This window comes from Blennius ocellaris (genome assembly GCF_963422515.1).
Source record: "Blennius ocellaris genome assembly, chromosome: 12".
Lineage (NCBI taxonomy): Eukaryota > Metazoa > Chordata > Actinopteri > Blenniiformes > Blenniidae > Blennius > Blennius ocellaris.
Window position 1 is genome coordinate 3,049,586 of NC_137661.1, and position 18,936 is coordinate 3,068,521.

The 18,936-nt window shown below is 47.5% G+C and overlaps 1 protein-coding gene across 2 annotated transcripts in view; it reads left to right on the top strand.

Annotated features, from left to right (window-relative positions):
- Positions 1–18,936, top strand: part of patj (PATJ crumbs cell polarity complex component) — a 58,070-nt gene that overhangs the window by 8,541 nt on the left and 30,593 nt on the right. The window contains exons 6-17 of one of the 2 annotated variants that reach the window (XM_080506438.1): positions 4,168–4,401; positions 4,481–4,583; positions 4,735–4,823; positions 4,942–5,071; positions 6,814–6,891; positions 7,088–7,137; positions 7,294–7,350; positions 8,650–8,784; positions 9,011–9,400; positions 9,564–9,698; positions 10,659–10,868; positions 13,333–13,377. In XM_080506438.1, coding sequence (XP_080362564.1) covers positions 4,168–4,401; positions 4,481–4,583; positions 4,735–4,823; positions 4,942–5,071; positions 6,814–6,891; positions 7,088–7,137; positions 7,294–7,350; positions 8,650–8,784; positions 9,011–9,400; positions 9,564–9,698; positions 10,659–10,868; positions 13,333–13,377 — 1,656 coding nt within the window. The remainder of the gene's footprint in view (positions 1–4,167; positions 4,402–4,480; positions 4,584–4,734; positions 4,824–4,941; positions 5,072–6,813; positions 6,892–7,087; positions 7,138–7,293; positions 7,351–8,649; positions 8,785–9,010; positions 9,401–9,563; positions 9,699–10,658; positions 10,869–13,332; positions 13,378–18,936) is intronic. The other variant, XM_080506439.1, reaches the window with a different exon arrangement.

Genomic DNA, 18,936 nt, shown 5'->3' on the forward strand with positions numbered 1-18,936 from the left:
CCTTCCCGAGGGCAGCAGGTCAAACAGGTCAAACAGGGTGGGAGCTGTCCTTGATGTTCATAGCTCTGCTGAGGCAGTGGGAGGTGTAACTGTCCATCAGGGAGGGGAGAGGGCAGCCGACGATCCTCTGTGCTGCCTTTACCACTCTCTGGAGCCTCTCCCTGTCTGCAACCGTGCAGCTGCCATACCATGCTGTGGTACAGATTGTCAGCAGGCTCTCAATGGATGAGTGGTAGAAGGTCAGCAGCAGGTTGGAGTCCAGGTTGTACTTCTTGAGGACTCTCAGGAAGTGCAGCCACTGCTGAGCCTTCTTAGTGATTGCAGTGATGTTCTCTGTCCAGGAGGTGTTGTTGGAGATGAGGACGCCGGAAGGTGTGGACCCTCTCCACACACTCGCCGTTGATGTAGAGAGGGAGCTAGGTCTGTGCTGTTTCCTGAAGTCGACGATGACCTCCTTAGTTTTCTTGGTGTTCAGAGCAAGGTTGTTCTCTGAGCACCAGTCTGCCAGCTTCCGGACCTCCGCTCTGTAGGCTGCCTCGCCCCCCTTCCAGATGAGTCCGACCACCGTAGTGTCGTCCGCAAACTTCACTATGAGGTTGTTGTGGGTCGGACTGCAGTCGTAGGTGTCGAGGCAGCACACAGCCCTGTGGGGAGCCGGTACTCAGTGTGCAGGCGGAGGAGAGGTGGGGGCAAGTCTCACAGTCTGGGGCCGGTTGGAAAGTCCTTACTCCAGGTACATGTGGGGAGGGGGGGGGGGGGGGGCAAGAGTGTGCAGTTTTGTAATGAGGATTTCCGGTATTATTGTATTAAAGGCAGAACTGTAATCCACAAAGAGCATCCGGACGTAGCTCTGCTGTTGCTCCAGGTGGTGCCGAGCTACAGTGATGTGCTTCAGTGGATCAGTTCGCCCGCTATGTGAACTGGGAGGAGTCGAGATCTTGGGGGAAATAGTCCTTAATGTGCTGTAGAACTCGCCTCTCGAAGCACTTCATGATTACCAGGGTGAGGGCCACCGGACGGTACTCATTCAGGCTGGTGACGGGAGACTTCTTCAGCACCGCGATTATTGAAAGAAGACCTCATTCTTTATTCCAGACAAAGGCTTGAGGCCCATCTCTACTCACTGTGAGGGAGCAGCTGGACATGATCTGCTTCTGTGTCTTCACAAAGCTTGGCAGAACGTCCAGAGTTCACAACATTATCTTTACTGAAGGTACATCCATCACCTGGTTGAACTCTGCTGATCTCTTTTTCCACGGTGGAGGAAACCGTGGGTCCATTTGTTTTCTGGTGAACAATCCAATACGTGCCTGATGATGCCGTGATTCCTGCTAGTCACTGATGCTGCAGTGTCACTGCACACCTTGGCCTGTCGCGATGATCATTAAATCAATTAATTGCACGATATCAAAAAATGAGCTTGATAAGTTTGCCAGGCTCTATAATTTTTCATTTACCAAAGACACTGGATAATGAGTTAACTTGGCTGCATCCATCTCAACTGACTCCTCTGGGTTCTTTAGCGTAATGAGGAGTGAACCCTTCTGTCAGTCACTCTCGTGTGAGGAGGCGGGGCCTGACCTGGCGCACCTGGAGTGCAGCAGGAGAGTCCCATAGAGTCGAGCAGTGATATGTCGGACAGGCAGTCATTAAAAATGACCGATAAAAATGCCCTTGGTCTCATTTATGTCCTCTTAAAATCGGTCTTATGTCCGAATTTTTCATTTATTTCGCGGAGTAAAAGAGTCAGGAAATCCATTCCACAGTTTGCGGCCAACGAGAATGCTCGGGAAGCTAGCATCGCAGCTATCTAACTTTTCATGACAACATGGCAGTTTGGATGTATTTTACGCTCAAAACACCACAACGCATCGACGTGGATGTTAGCAAAGCCGTTGTACAGGGAGGCGCTCTGCCGCCAGACGTCACCGTTTTAAAACGCCAGCTCTCAGAGGAGAATGGCTCTGATATATAAACAATGAACAGCAGCTCCTCCAGGCTGTAGCAGGCGATTCACACCTCTGTGAAGCTGTGTCCTACTCCACGCTAAGCTCCCTGAAAATAGTCCCAATCATTTCTCATGCTGTAGTGCTGGAAAATTTGCTGTTTGTGCTGCTTTGCTAAATATTTTCTCCAGGAATTAATTAAGTTATTCTGAAGTTTTAAAGATATAACTTTTGTTTTTTTCTTATCAGCAACAGGGTCATTTTATATGTTGGTTTTGGTTGTGTGGTTTTTATTCAAGTGCACTTTTTGTTTACAAAGGTCGTAACTGGATTGGCAGTTTTGCCTGTTAAATATCTTAATGTCTGAGCCTCATGTTTAATATATATTGAAGTGCAATTTCATTTACAGAGACTTTATACTTTATTTACTGTTTCAGTTGTGTGTCGCTTTTATTCAAGTGCATTTTTTGTGAACAGAGACTGACAGTCCATTCTATTTATTGTTTTTGGTTGTTTTGATGATTTATTTTGGATATCTACAATGTCTTTTTTCATACTACAATTCCAATTTTCAATATTCTTAAGAAATAAAAGTTTTATTTATCTTTAAAAAGGTGTACCTGCATTATTATACCATTATTATAATAATTTTAGTGGAAAAATGGTATCAAAACAGCAATATTGTCGTTCGTTCTGCCTGTAACTGACGCTGCACCGTCACTGCACACCCCACAGTCCTACCTGTAACTGACGCTGCATCATCACTGCACACCCCACACTGTTCTGCCAGTCAGTGACACTGCACCGTCACTGCCCAGCCCACAGTGTTCTGCAGTCCAGTCCAGGCCATTGCAATGGTCATCTCTGCAGCGGAAACCTTCCTGAGCCAGTGTTCGTTTTGGCATCTCTCCACTAAACAGTATGTCTTCATGCAAACTGCTGTCCCAGTGATGGCCAACGAAAGCCAGCAGGAGTGCAGCATCCGGGACGTCAGTGGGCTGGTCTAGTTGCAAAGAGAAAACTAGCTACTGTTTGTTCTTTCTAGAAGCTGCTGCTGTATGTGTGAGTTCATGTGTGCCATACTCAGTGTGGTTTGACAGCGGGATGTTCAGCAGCTTCTCAGCCTCTCCACCGCAGCAGGCAGAACCACGTCCTCCACCCTGGTCAACGCTCTCTTACTCTGTGCCACATGTCTGGCTACGAGCTCGCTGGCTTTCAAAGCATATTTAGAATTGTTTGTCAGTGATACGACAGACCTTTTCTGCCTCTGTAGCCCAGTTTCTTTCCTCTTGAAAAATGCCACCGGCTTTCTCTCGAGCGTTGGATGTTTGGTTTCAAGATGAAGCTTTAGTTTTGAAGGCTTTAGTACTTCATTTGATAGCGTTAGCCCACACTCAACACACTGCGCTCCTGGAATTGCCTCATTACCTCTATTCACAAATCTGTACTTAATAAAGTTCGGTCTGTACCTGCGCAAAATGTTTGCCTTTTTGGGGGGGTTGGTACCACTTTAATCTTTATTTTCTTCTTTTGGAATACTTCCATCGCTTTCTTTAATAAACTTTCACTCCAGGCTAAATGCTCTGCTTACCGAGAGTCTTCTTCTGCTTGGAGTTTGTTGTTGTTACACAACTGCCTGTCACAATAACGCCACCAGTGGTGGGATGCGGTTCTGTAACGATTCTGATGGATGACAGAGTAACATCTTTGGTCAATTGTTAACCTGTGGCCCACAGGCGGAAACAGACATTTTTTTGCGGCCCTCCAGGTGGCGCTCATGGCCCAATGTTTAAGAATTACTGCACTCGTCAATAGCCACTAATCGCTCGTCGGTAGCTACTGGTTGGTAGTCGGTAGCCACTGGCCACTAGTCGGTAGTCACTAGTCGGTAGCCACTGGCCACTCGTCGGAAACCACTGGCTACTCATTGGTAATCACTAGTCGGTAACCAGTAGTTGGTAGCCAATAGTCGATAGTTGGTAGCCACTAGTTGGCAGTCACCAGTCAGTAGTTGGCAGCACAAGTTGGTAGCCAATAGTCAATAGTTGGCAGCCACTAGTTGGTAGCCAATAGTCAATAGTTGGTAGTCTCTAGTTGGCAGTCACTAGTCAGTAGTTGGTAGCCACTAGTTGGTTGCCAATAGTTGATATTTGGTAGCCACTATTTCTTAGTTGGCAGTCACTAATCATTTCAAATCAGTTTTATCTCATCATCCAATCAGGACGGGCGTCTCCAGACCGGCGACCACATCCTGCGTATCGGGGCGACACCCACTGACGGCTTAAGCAGTGGACAGGTGGTTGGCGTGCTTCAGGCGTGCGGTGGTCTCGTGACCCTGTTGATTGGACGCAGCCCCCGGGGTCAGAGGTTGCAGCTGGCCCCGCCCCTTCCCCCGCCCCGCCCGGACTCCTCCCCTGTCACCGTCCTACCTTCCCTGCGCCGAGCTGGCCAGGCGGTGAGTCAATACAGACCCCACCCCCCTTTCAACAGAGACCCCGCCCCTGACCGTTAACCATTGAGGCGTCTTGTTGCAGCCGAACCTGGAGGGCTACCAGATCGAGCAGGTGGCTTTGACCCGGAGCCATGGACAGAGTCTCGGAGTCTCTATTGTTGGGTACAACCCGCTGACCAGCCAGGGTGAGATTATGGCTTAATCTGCTATTAAACCGCCTTAATCTGGGGAAATCAGTTGAATTTGGTTCTCCTCCTGGTGGCTGATGAGAGCAAACACCTCCAGGCCCCGCCCTCCTCCTATGCATATTTCTGCTCACTTCCTGTCCATCCTCAGATGCGGTGGGTGTGTTTGTCAAACACGTGGTTCCTGGCAGCGCCGCTGACCATAGCGGGAACGTCCGGGTCCACGACCGACTCATTGCAGTGAGTAACCTTCATTCTGCTCTTGGATTAGACCAGTCTAATCCGGTATGAAACCAAGCTTAACTAATCCAAAACCAGTTTAGTCTAGTTCAATCCAGATTTTGAGTCTACTTCCCAGCTGGACGGCGTGAGCCTCCATGGTCTGACCAACCAGGAAGTGCTGGAGGTGATGAAGCAGGCCGGACGAACCGTCGAGCTAACACTAGCACGTAAGAAGAACCAGGCTCCGGAGAGGTCGCTGGACAAAGGTACGCTAGCTTAGCATTAGCGTTAGAAGAACCATGTCGCTAGGCAAAGGTACACTAGCTTAGCATTAGCGTTAGAAGAACCATGTCGCTAGACAAAGGTACACTAGCTTAGCATTAGCGTTAGAAGAACCATGTCGCTAGGCAAAGGTACACTAGCTTAGCATTAGCGTTAGAAGAACCATGTCGCCAGGCAAAGGTACACTAGCTTAGCATTAGCGTTGGAAGAACCATGTCGCTAGGCAACGGTATGCTAGCTTAGCATTAGAAAAACCATGGGTACGTCCAAAATGTCCCTCCTATCTCCTTGTCTATGGACTTGTTCAACCTTGCCTTTCCTTAACTGCTTTGGAAAGCCTCCTAACGCCTTTCCTTAAAGGACCATATTTCACTATATCTCATGTTTCAGTCCCTCCTCTGCTCATGTGGACAAGAATGTGTCTGATCCAGTAGAAACACTCACAACTAGTGAAATTCTAGTATTTATTGGACTGAGCTGACGTCACCTCTCATGATGGTGGTTCTCAGCTCCTCCACCTCCTCCACCCTCACGGAGACTGCAGCCCAGCCCACAGCCGCCTCCTCCACCCCCTGGGTGACGTAGCCAGCAGCTCATCTGGTAGTTGTAGTAATGTACTGACACATCTCGGCCCTCCTTAGTCTTTTATAGTGGGAATAGCAGCAGGTTTCAAGAGGAGCTTCTGAGGAAGTCCAGTTTCAAAGTACCGTAGTTCTGGAAGCTTCTTTGGTGAAGAGTCGCTCACAAACAAACATTGTTTGTGGAAAACAACAACAAGTCCAGCCACATTGGCCGCTGTGCTTTTTCTTCCACAAGACAAATAGTGAGGAACCATACTGGTACCTGAAAACACATTTTCTCCTGTGGACATGATGGTGAAAACACATTTTCTCCAGTGGACATGATGGTGAAAACACATTTTCTCCAGTGGACATGATGGTGAAAACACATTTTCTCCAGTGGACATGAAGGTGAAAACACATTTTCTCCAGTGGACATGAAGGTGAAAACACATTTTCTCCAGTGGACATGAAGGTGAAAACACATTTTCTCCAGTGGACATGAAGGTGAAAACACATTTTCTCCAGTGGACATGAAGGTGAAAACACATTTTCTCCAGTGGACATGAAGGTGAAAACACATTTTCTCCAGTGGACATGAAGGTGAAAACAGATGTGGAACAAGAAAAACAGCAGTTCAATGTGAAGCAGCAGAGACTGAGATGTGGGCGTGTCTTGTTTTGGCTTCTCCTCTTGTCAATCTTCCTGGAGGCGGGGCTTCTCCAGCTCTGTGACGTCATCAAATAGAATCAAGGTGTTGAGCTCCCCCACCAGGTAGAACAGAGAAAGATCACTGTGAACTCAAGCTGGAGGGAATCAATGAAAAAACACTTTGGGGATGTAGATGAACCCCAAATAGCTATTTTATCATGTTTAAAGACCAGAAAAGTCCATTTAGTAGAATATGGGTCATTTAAGTCTTTAGGAAGCCTCATAACAACTTTCCTTAACTCCTTTAGGAAGCCTCCTAACAACTTTCCTTAACCCTGTGATGTCATCCAGGGTTAAGGTAAAGTCCATAGGTAAGGAAGTTGGGAGGACTTTTTGGACGTACCCCATGTCTCAGGGACATGAGACATGAGGGACAAAACTAAGCTTGCTAGCATTAGCAGGAAGTGGTCGGAGCTTAGGACGTGAGTGTGTGTGTGTGTGTGTGTGTGTTACAGTGAAAAGGGCAGAGTCTCGTACGTCTCTGAGGAGGTCGCTCGTAACCGTGGCAACCAGACAGAATCAGATGGACCAAGGTGCGACTCTCTTAAGGTGGTATGACACTGAAAGATGGTATGAAAAGTAAGTGTGTGTGTGTGTGTGTGTGTGTGTGTGTGTGTGTGTGTGTGTGTGTGTGTGTGTGTGTGTGTGTGTGTGTGTGTGTGTGTGTGTGTGTGTGTGTGTGTGTGTGTGTGTGTGTGTGTGTGTGTGTGTGTGTGTGTGTGTGTGTAGATCTGATCTTGAAGTGGCGGCAGGCTCTGGGGCCTCGGTATCAAGTCATGGTAAGTGTGTGTGTGTGTGTGTGTGTGTGTGTGTGTGTGTGTGTGTGTGTGTGTGTGTGTGTGTGTGTGTGTGTGTGTGTGTGTGTGTGTGTGTGTGTGTGTGTGTGTGTGTGTGTGTGTGTGTGTGTGTGTGTGTGTAATATTGTGTGTGTGCAGGTGGTAAGTCTCAGTCCGATCATTGAGGATGACGCGGAGCTGCAGAAGTCATCCAAGGTAGATGACTTCTAACCCCTGAACACCTCGTCTTTCTGAACACTGCGTGTCTCCCTCATGTCCCTGAACACCTCATGTCTTCTTTATGTCCCTGAGCACCTCGTGTACCTTAACACATCAGGTCTCTCTCGTGTCCCTGAACACCTCAATTCTCCCCTATGTCCCTAAACACCTCATGTCTCTCATGTCCCTGAACACCTCGTGTCTGCCTCATGTCCCTGAACACCTCGTGTCTGCCTCATGTTCCTAAACACTTCGTGTCTCTCATGTCCCTGAACACCTCGTGTCTCTCATGTCCCTGAACACCTCGTGTCTGCCTCATGTCCCTGAACACCTCGTGTCTGCCTCATGTCCCTGAACACCTCGTGTCTGCCTCATGTCCCTGAACACTGCATGTGTCTCTCATGTCCCTGAACACCTTGTGTTTCTGAACACTGCATGTGTCTCTCATGTCCCTGAACACCTTGTGATTCTGAACTTCTCATGTCCCTGAACACCTCGTGTGTCCCTCATGTCCCTGAACACCTTGTATCTCCCTCATGTCCCTGAACACTTTGTGTCTCCCTCATGTCCCTGAACACCTCGTGTCCCTTAACACATGTCTCTCTCATGTCCTTGAACATCTCGTGTCCGTTAACACCTCATGTCTCTCTCATGTCCCTGAACACCTTGTGATTCTGAACTTCTCATGTCCCTGAACACCTCGTGTGTCCCTCATGTCCCTGAACACCTTGTATCTCCCTCATGTCCCTGAACACTTTGTGTCTCCCTCATGTCCCTGAACATCTCGTGTCCGTTAACACCTCATGTCTCTCTCATGTCCTTGAACATCTCGTGTCCGTTAACACCTCATGTCTCTCTCATGTCCCTGAACACCTTTTGTCTCCCTCATGTCCTTGAACACCTCGTGTCCCTTAACACATGTCTCGCTCATGTCCTTGAACATCTCGTGTCCGTTAACACCTCGTCTCCCTCATGTCCCTGAACACCTCGTGTCTCTCATGTCCCTGAACACCTCGTGTCTGCCTCATGTCCCTGAACACCTCGTGCCTACCTCATGTCCCTGAACACCTTGTGTTTCTGAACACTGCATGTGTCCCTCATGTCCCTGAACACTTTGTGTCTCCCTCATGTCCCTGAACACCTCGTGTCCCTTAACACATGTCTCTCTCATGTCCTTGAACATCTCGTGTCCGTTAACACCTAATGTCTCTCTCATGTCCCTGAACACCTTTTGTCTCCCTCATGTCCCTGAACACCTTGAGTCCCTGATCACCTCGCGTCTCATGTGTCTCCTAGCTACTTCCTGTCCACACACTGCGACTGGGCGTGGAGCTTGACTCATTTGACGGTCACCACTATGTGTCCTCCGTGTCTCCTGGAGGCCCTGCCCACAAGCAAGGCACCCTACAACCTGAGGACGAGCTGCTGGAGGTGTGTGTGTGTGTGTGTGTGTGTGTGTGTGTGTGTGTGTGTGTGTGTGTGTGTGTGTGTGTGTGTGTGTGTGTGTGTGTGTGTGTGTGTGTGTGTGTGTGTGTGTGTGTGTGTGTGTGTGTGTGTGTGTGTGTGTGTGTGTGTGTGTGTGTGTGTGTGTGTGTGTGTCCAGCTTACTTTACGTTGTGTTCTTGTGGGGACAAATCGTGTGTGTGTGTGTGTGTAGGTCAACGGGGTCCAGCTCTACGGGAAGTCCCGCCGGGAGGTGGTCTCCTTCCTGAAGGAGGTTCCTCCTCCATTCACACTCATCTGCTGCAGACACCCGGCCTCCGACCTGGAACCAGAACCAGGTCCTGGACTACAACTAGAACCAGGACCTGGCCTACAACTAGAACCAGGACCTGGCCTACAGCTAGAACCAGGACCTGGCCTACAACTAGAACCAGGACCTGGCCTACAACCAGGACCAGGACCAGCACCTGGCCTACAACCAGGACCAGGACCTGGCCTACAACCAGGACCAGGACCTGGCCTACAACCAGAACCAGGACCTGGCCTACAACCAGGACCAGGACCTGGAGAAGAACTAGGACTTTCAGGGACCAGCGTGGATGAGGTGAGAGAACTGGTCGTCTTAAACATCTAAAAAACACACACACACACACACACACACACACACACACACACACACACACACACACACACACACACACACACACACATACACACATACACACATACATACATACATACATACATACATGTGTGTGTGTTTCCAGGTTTCTGATGAGGAGGAAGAAGAGCATGAGGATGATGAAGATCAGCAGCTGGCTCTCTGGTCTCCAAATGTTGAGCTGTTGGAGCTTCACAAGGATGAAGGCCGAGGTCTGGGATTCAGCATCCTAGATTACCAGGTAATTCAGTTAAAAACTGGTTGAAATCAGGTTAAATCCAGTTAAAACCTGGTTAAATCCAGTTAAAACCTGGTTAAATCCAGTTAAAACCCAGTTAAATCCAGTTAAAACCTGGTTAAATCCAGTTAAGATTTTGTTAAATCCAGTTAAAACCTGGTTAAATCCAGTTAAAACATGATTAAATCCAGTTAAAACTTGGTTAAATCCAGTTAAAACCCGGTTAAATCCAGTTAAACTTGGTTAGATCCAGTTAAAACTTAGTTAAATCCAGTTAAAACTTAGTTAAATCCAGTTCAAACCTGGTTAAATCCAGTTAAAACTTGGTTAAATCCAGTTAAAACCTGGTTGAATCCAGTTAAAACTTGATTAAATCCAGTTAAAACCTGGTTAAATCCAGTTAAAACCCGGTTAAATCCAGTTAAAACTTGGCTAGATCCAGTTAAAACTTGGCTAGATCCAGTTAAAACCTGGTTAAATCCAGTTAAACCCCGGATCAATCCAGTTAAACCCCGGTTAAATCCAGTTAAAACCTGGTTAAATCCAGTTAAAACCTGGCTAAATCCAGTTAAACCCCGGTTAAATCCAGTTAAACCCCGGTTAAATCCAGTTAAAAACCGGTTAAATCCAGTTAAAACTTTGTTAAATCCATTTAAAACCCGGTTAAATCCAGTTAAAACCCGGTTAAATCCAGTTAAAACCTGGTTAAATCCAGTTAAAACCCGGTTAAATCCAGTTAAAACCCGGTTAAATCCAGTTAAAACCCGGTTAAATCCAGTTAAAACCCGGTTAAATCCAGTTAAAACCCGGTTAAATCCAGTTAAAACCCGGTCAAATCCAGTTAAAACCCGGTCAAATCCAGTTAAAACCCGGTTAAATCCAGTTAAAACCAGATTACGTCTACTTAAAACCAGGTTAAATCTTCTTGTATCCCTCCCTCTATTTTGTAATCTGTAATCCAAGGACCCGCTGGACCCGGGCCGCTGCGTTATGGTGGTCCGGTCTCTGGTGGCCGGTGGTCCAGCGGAGCATCATGGCGGCTTGTTGCCGGGCGACCAGCTGGTCTCGGTGAACCAGACCCATCTGGACCAGATGGATCTGGATCGAGCTGTCCAGGTCCTGAAGGGGGTGCCGCCCGGGACTGTCACGCTAGGAGTCCGAAAACCTGTCAATGTAAGTACTCCGCTAGGCTAGGAGTCTGTAACCTGTCAATGTAAGTACTCCACTAGGCTAGGAGTCTGTAACCTGTCAATGTAAGTACTCCACTAGGCTAGGAGTCTGTAACCTGTCAATGTAAGTACTCCGCTAGGCTAGGAGTCTGTAACCTGTCAATGTAAGTACTCCGCTAGGCTAGGAGTCTGTAACCTGTCAATGTAAGTACTCCGCTACGCTAGGAGTCTGTAACCTGTCAATGTAAGTACTCCGCTAGGCTAGGAGTCTGTAACCTGTCAATGTAAGTACTCCGCTACGCTAGGAGTCTGTAACCTGTCAATGTAAGTACTCCGCTAGGATAGGAGTCTGTAACCTGTCAATGTAAGTACTCCGCTAGGCTAGGAGTCTGTAACCTGTCAATGTAAGTACTCCGCTAGGCTAGGAGTCTGTAACCTGTCAATGTAAGTACTCCGCTAGGCTAGGAGTCTGTAACCTGTCAATGTAAGTACTCCGCTAGGCTAGGAGTCTGTAACCTGTCAATGTAAGTACTCCGCTACGCTAGGAGTCTGTAACCTGTCAATGTAAGTACTCCGCTACGCTAGGAGTCTGTAACCTGTCAATGTAAGTACTCCACTAGGCTAGGAGTCTGTAACCTGTCAATGTAAGTACTCCGCTACGCTAGGAGTCTGTAACCTGTCAATGTAAGTACTCCGCTACGCTAGGAGTCTGTAACCTGTCAATGTAGGTCCCGACTAATGCTGCTGGCAGCTTTAATTTACTTTATTTTTTGTTGTTTACATTACTCTCACTTTCCAAGTTGTGGTTGGCTTACGTTAAGTTTGTTTACATTAATGTCAGTGGCCAGTTTGCGTCGTTGACTTACCGTATTTCCCGCACTATAAGGCACCTAAATACCTCCAATTTTCTCAAAAGCTGCCAGTGTGCCTTATAACCCGGTGCGCCTTATATATGGACGATTGTTCTACTCGAGATTGCTATTTGACAGCTGAACAACCAGAAGCTTTTATTTTGACAACTCTAACTTCTCAACCGGATCTTCAGAGCGGACGACACTCCACACAACACCTTCATCACTCATGGTTGCAAACCAACATTCTAACAAACCAAAATAAACTAGATGAAATAATTACTCCCTAAACTGGGGAACAAAAACACAATCAACACAATCAACACAACACCAAGCCCAACAACAACCCACAATAACCTCCAACAACACAAAACATGAATTTGTCGCTGCAAGGCATGATGGGACATCATGCCTTGCAGCGACAAATTCATCCTGAGCTCCTCAGTGCAGCCGATAGAAACTCCCATAATTCATTGCAGCTGTTTGTGGTGTTTTAAATGCAATTATTGGGGGTTCTATTTGGTTTGTGGTGTCGGTAATAATTGTGTTGTGTTGTGTTTTTGTTGCTTAGTTCATGTAGTTTAGTTTATTACCGGTAGTTGTAAGTTGTCAACCAGCAGTGAAGAAGGTTTTGTGTGTAGTGTCTTCCTGGCATAGGCTGCAGGTAGGACTATCAAAATAAAGCGTGTGCACCTCTCTGGGTGTTAGAATCAGTGGAAAATGTAACCTAATGGCTTTGAGTTATAAAGGTTGCTGACCACTGGTCTATTCCATGTGCCTTATAATGCGGTGTGCCTTATATATGAACAAAGTTGTAAATTATGTCAATCAATGTAGGTGCGCCTTATAATTCGGTGTGTCTTATAGTGCGGAAAATACGGTACATTAATTTTCCATCCCTCCATCCATTGTCCACCACTTATCCAGGCCGGGTCACGGAGGCAGCAGTCTGAGCAGAGTTGCCCAGACTTCCCTCACCCCAGACTCTTCCTCCAGCTCTTCTGGTGGCACCCCAAGGAGTTCCCAGGCCATAGAGAGACATAGTCCCTCCAGGTGTCCTGGGTCTGTCCTGAGGCCTCCTACCGGAGGGACATGATGGAACACCTCCCTAGGGAGGCGTCCATCTGAGACAGGTGCCTGAACCTCCTCAGCTGCTCCTCTGGATGTGGAGGAGCAGCAGCTCTACTCCGAGCTCCTCCCTGGTGACTGAGCTCCTCACCCTATCTCTAAGGGTGACTGAGCTCCTCCCCCTATCTCTAAGGGTGACTGAGCTCCTCCCCCTATCTCTAAGGGTGACTGAGCTCCTCACCCTATCTCTAAGGGTACACCCAGTCACCCTACGGAGGAAGCTCATTTCAGCCGCTTGTATCCGGGATCTGGTTCTTTCGGTCATGACCCATAGTTCATGACCAGAGGTGAGGGGAGGAACGAAGATCGACCGGTAAATCCAGAGCTTTGTCTTTTGGCTCAGCTCCTTCTTCACCATATTAATTTTCATTACGTTTATTTCAGTTGAATTAAATCAGAAATTGTTCACGTTAATTTCAGTTGGTAATTTGTATTACCTACATTTGTGTTTACCTCAAAAAGTGCTGATTTTCACTTTGTCTGTTACAGATGGATTTGTCGGAAAGGAGCCGAATGGACTTGTCCTGGCACAAGGTAAAACACACACACACACACACACACACACACACACACACACACACACACACACACACACACACACACACACACACACACACACACACACACGCGCACACACACACCTTTTCTTCTTTCTGCTGCCTCAGCAGAAAGAAGAAAAGTGGTGCATTAGTGCAGCTAGCAGGCTGCGTGCGTGTGTGCATGTGTACTCACAGGGTTACTTTGAGGACACTCAGAGTTATGGTAGTACTCAGTTACTTCCTGTTGAATAAAAGTGGACTTCCGGTCTGGGTTGCCATGGTTAACGAGGACGCTCTGGACATGAGCGAGCCTGAAGAGAACATGGCGCTGCTACTTCAGCAGTTGCGAAACTTCAGAAAAGGAACTATGGATGCTTGTAAAGATACCAAGGCTGATTTGACCAGGGTGGAGACGACGTTGAAAGATGTGATTGACTGCACAGTTCAGCTTGAAAAGCAAATGACCAATGTGCAGCAGAAGGTGAGCAGTAACGCATAAGAGAGCTAGCCACCATTTATTATATTGTGACGTCAAACTATCTGCTAAATGTGAGAAGCTTGAGTCGAGGGCAAGATGAAACCATCTGCGCATATACGGAATAGAAAAGGCGAAGAAAAAAACGACATGATTCCCTTCATAACTGGAATGCTCCGTATTTCACTGAAACTGCTAGCAGACATGGAGCTGGGTATTTAAAGTCCCAGTGAAATGTAAAACACTACTTTGCAAAAACTGATAGTTGGGTTCTACTTCTAAGGTTCCTCCGACTCTGCCCCACCACTGTTGTCGCATAACAAAGTTATTTGAATTTTGAATCTCCAGCCGAGGAAGTCGGGGGAATCCTTCTTCGTGAGCGTGACGTCAAGAGTTGTGCAGATCTCCATCTGTTGTGTTTATATCGGCTTGTTTCCTCTTAAATATCCAAGTTTTAACAGTGTTTTGATGTTCTAGTCGGCGTTTTATGAGCCTTGATGAAAGATTGAGCCTGGAAGAGACCAGAGAGGAGAAAAGGAGCACAGGTGGCGGAGCGGCTAGCCATTAGCTCGCGCGGCTAGCGGGAGCGGCTAGCTCGGGCGGCTAGTAGACGATCAAGTAATACCTGGACTCGTCTCCGGTGATTCCGCAGTCTTCTAGCTCTTGGACGTGTTTGATCCAGGAAGCCGGTCGTTCTGCCAGAAGTCAGGAGCCTCAAAGCCTCAAAGGTGAAAACTGGCGGCTGCTGAGGCGAGGAGACGAGGACGAATGGAGGACGAAGCGTCTTCTGCTTCCTCAAACATGTTCCAGACGGGGTCACCGATGGCAGAACCACCTTCTGTGTCTTCTTCATCAATCACTGGGTTTGAAATGACCATGATGATGAAATATGGTTAAATTCAGCCTCTTCGTGGTCAAAACTCTGATCCTCCAGAATGTAAACACAACTTGGGCGTGTGCACAACTCGTGATGTCACTCTGTTATTGTCAGAAGCTCCACCCAGCAGAGGAAATAGCACTGTTTATCGGTTATTTTCTCTCAGATTGCCGAGTTTTAACATTTTACCCTTCAGCCAGTTAGCAGGAAAATGTTCCTAGAAGAGACACCAGAGTGTTTTGGAGGTGGAAGTTTCATTTCACTGGGACTTTAAAGGGCGCACTAATCCCTGATGCCAAAACCAAAAGAGTCTGCACCCCCCAGATGGATTATCGTGAAATGTCTGGACTACCGAGTGAAGGAACAGAAGCCTGGAACGACGTGGAAAAGTGGCGTGCTCATGCACCAGGGCCAGAGAATATTCTTCGACCAAGACTAAACCGCAGAGGTACAGAAGAAGTGTGGGAGGCTATCAAACAACTCAAAGAGAAGAAGATAAAGGCGGTGTCACCATTCCCTGCCCAACTGAATCTCCACCACGATGGTGGTCGAACATGTTGGCTCCACTCACAGAGGCAGCGCCGGCCCTCAGAGGTTGGAATACATGTTAGTGGATGAACGGGAGAATATCCCAGACAAGCTTTCGCACAACGCCTGGACTACTACATCCAGAGGAGCCACCAGAGACGCAGCGCTGGACTTCAACGCTCTCCAAATGTTTGCGTAAGATGACGAATAATAAAAAACTGAAAAATGGACTGCTGCAGCAGAAACGTGCACATAGTATAAAATAAATGAAGTTTACCAATAAGGCTGGTTATCATCAACATATGCTTTACCACGATGCCATAGGACATTCTTAATTACTGTTCTTTTCCAGGTCAACACTTTTGAAAAATCCATTAAAAATACACGTTTATTTTTAGGTCCATTCCATTTGATGTATGTAAATTAACGTACTCCTTTAAAAACCTGTTAAATCTTAATGGGGAAGTTGACGGTTGTTACGTCTAATGTCCATGGCTTATATAATCCTATTAAAAGAAAAAACAAAACGTAAACAAATGTAATAAATAAATTACAATGCTTTATTACTTAAGTGAGCTTGAACACAAAAAGCTTAGACGAGATTGGGTAAACCAATCTTATATCTTGTTTGAGAAAAAAAAAGAGTGGTGGCTATTTTAATCAGTAAATCATTGGCTTTTTCAACAGAAAGGTAATCACGGATATGTGATTGTTGTCGTGGCACTTGGCCATCAGAAGGGGAGGAAGTGTCTATTGTAAACCTGTCCGGTCCAGAGGAGCACGATGAAAACCTTTTTAAAGATCTTGCAAACACCATAGCAGAGAATGTTAAAGGAGTAATTATAGTTGGGGGGGAGATTTGAATGCTATGCAAGATGGTAAATTAGACAGAACACCATTGGAAATGGGCTCGCACAATAGGAAAACAAAAACTCTTCATAACGTGTTAAGAGAACTGGGACTGGAGGATCCATGGAGAGATTATAATCCAAGTAAGAAAGATTTCACCTTTTTCTCTAATGTCCATAATAGCTATACAAGAATAGATGTTTTTATGCGTCTCTCAACAACATATGTAGAAAGTCTGCCAAATAGAAACAATAAAACTAAGTGACTGTGCACCTGTGAACGTCTTTAAATACTGGAGGGTGAATGTTTCATTGTTCAACTATACTTATTATTGGGTTTCATCCACAGTTTGTGGAATGGATAAAGATAATATACACAAATCCCAAGTCACGCGTTCGAGTAAATGAATGTTTCTCTGGTTTCTTCTATTTTGAAAGAGCTGTCCGCCAGGGCCATTGCCTCAGTCCCCTTTTAGTTGCAATTAATATTGAGCCACTTGCACCATCAATCAGAATGAATAGAAATATTAGAGGCATTGAGGATGGGAATAAGAAAGAACATAAGATTTCTCTCTTCACCTACGATATTTTAACGTACATCAGTGACCCTGCGACATCTTTGACCTCACTAATAGAAACTTTAGAAAACTACGGCAATCTTTCTGGCGATCAAATAAACCAAATCAAAATCAGGAACAATGATGTTAAAAGACCAGTGGCCCATAAATTCAAGAAGTAAATTAAATTTCCGCCTCTCTAATCAAGGATTTAAATACCTTGGAATTATAATGACTAGCATCACAATTATTTAAAGCCAACTATAGTACATTCATGCATGAAATTAAAAAAGACCTTGCATTTGACCTCTCTCACTAGTAGGGAGGATAGAAACAATTAGAATGAACATATTGCCAAAACTGCTTTTTCTAAATTTGACCATAGAGACAGAGTGGTTCTAACCAATTCATTTGAATTGCCTTAATACGGTCACGGCACGTGATCAGTACCCTGTTCCACACATACAAGACTTTTCCGTCTTGTATGCAGGGAAGGTAAGGTTTTCCCAGGTGGATCTGGTGAGAGGCTACCACCAGGTGCCAGTCCACCCGCAGGATGTAGCCAAAACTGCAGTGATCACACCTTTTCACCTTTTGGACTGTTTGAGTTTCTGCGGATGCCATTTGGTCTGAAAGGTGCAGCACAAACGTTCCAGCGCTTGATGGACTCCGTCTTAAGGGGCTTACCGTTCCTCTTCATCTACCTGGATGACATCCTGGTGGCCAGCGCCTCGCCCGCGGAGCACCTGCTACACCTGCGTCAGCTGTTTGAAAGACTGCAGGAGCATGGACTGATGGTGAACCCAGCTAAGTGTTGTTTTGGACTCTCAGAGATTGAGTTTCTGGGCCACCATGTGGCAGCACTGGCAGTGGGACCCTTACCGGCTAAGGTGAAAGCAATCACTGCTTTTCCGCACCTGAAGACCATCAGGGCACTGCAGGAGTTCCTGGGCATGGTGAACTTTTACAACCGCTTCATCAGACATGCAGCTCAGCTGATGCGGCCTCTTTATGAAGCCCTGAGGGGCGGAAAGGCCAAGCAGCACGTGAACTGGTCTGCAGAAAGGATCCTGGCTTTCGAAAAGGCCAAGGCTGCGCTCTCCAACACCGCCATGCTGGCCCACCCAGCTCCCACAGCACCGGTAGCGCTCACCACCGATGCCTCGGACTACGCAGTGGGGGCGGTATGTGAACAATGGGTGGCGGGAGCCTGGCAGCCTCTGGCGTTTTTCAGTAAACAACTGTGCGACAACGAGAGGAAGTACAACACGTTGGACAGAGAACTTTTGGCTCTTTTCCTCGCCGTCCGACATTTTAGGTTCCTGTTGGAAGGTCGGCGGTTTACTGCCTTTGTGGACCACAAGCCCCTCACCTTCGCCATGTCCAAGACCTCGGAGCCATGGTCTGGGCGGCAGCAGCGCCACCTTTCTGCCATTTCAGAGTTTACCACAGACATTCAGCACGTGGCTGGAAAAAGCAATGCTGTGGCCGACTGCCTCTCCCGGGACACGTGGACTCTGTGCACCTTGGGGTGGACTACACTGTCATGGCCAGCGACCAGCAGGCGGACTGGACTCTGTGCACCTTGGGGTGGACTACACTGCCATGGCCAGTGACCAGCAGGCAGACTCCGACATCCAGACCTTCAGGACATCCACCACAGGTCTACAGCTGCAGGATTTGCTGTTCCACGACGATGGTGCCACACTCCTCTGCGACGTGCCTACAGGTCAGCCCCGCCCCATGGTACCTGCGGGCTGGAGACGGCAGGTTTTTGATGCTGTTCATGCCCTATCGCATCCAGGTGTGAGAGCATCAGTGAAGCTGGGGGGACCAAGTTGGTCTGGCCGAGCCTCAAGAGGGACGTCAGGAGCTGGGCAGCCTCCTGTGTGGCGTGTCAGCGGGCCAAGGTACAGCGTCACACCAAAGCCCCCCTAGAGCCGTTCCTGGTCCCGGAAAGGAGGTTTGACCATGTGCATCTGGACTTGGTGGGTCCGCTGCCTCCCTCCCAAGGCTTCACTCACCTCCTCACCATGGTGGACTGGACCACCAGGTGGCCAGAGGTGGTCCCGCTGGCTTCAACGACGTCGGCAGAGGTGGCTCGTGCTTTCATAGCCACCTGGGCGGCACGGTCCGGTACGCCATTGGACGTCACTTGGGACAGAGGCTCCCAGTTCACCTCCGAGCTGTGGACAGAGGTGGCTAAAGGCCTGGGAGTGCAGCTGCACTGGACGACGGCGTTCAACCCACAGGCCAATGGACTGTGTGA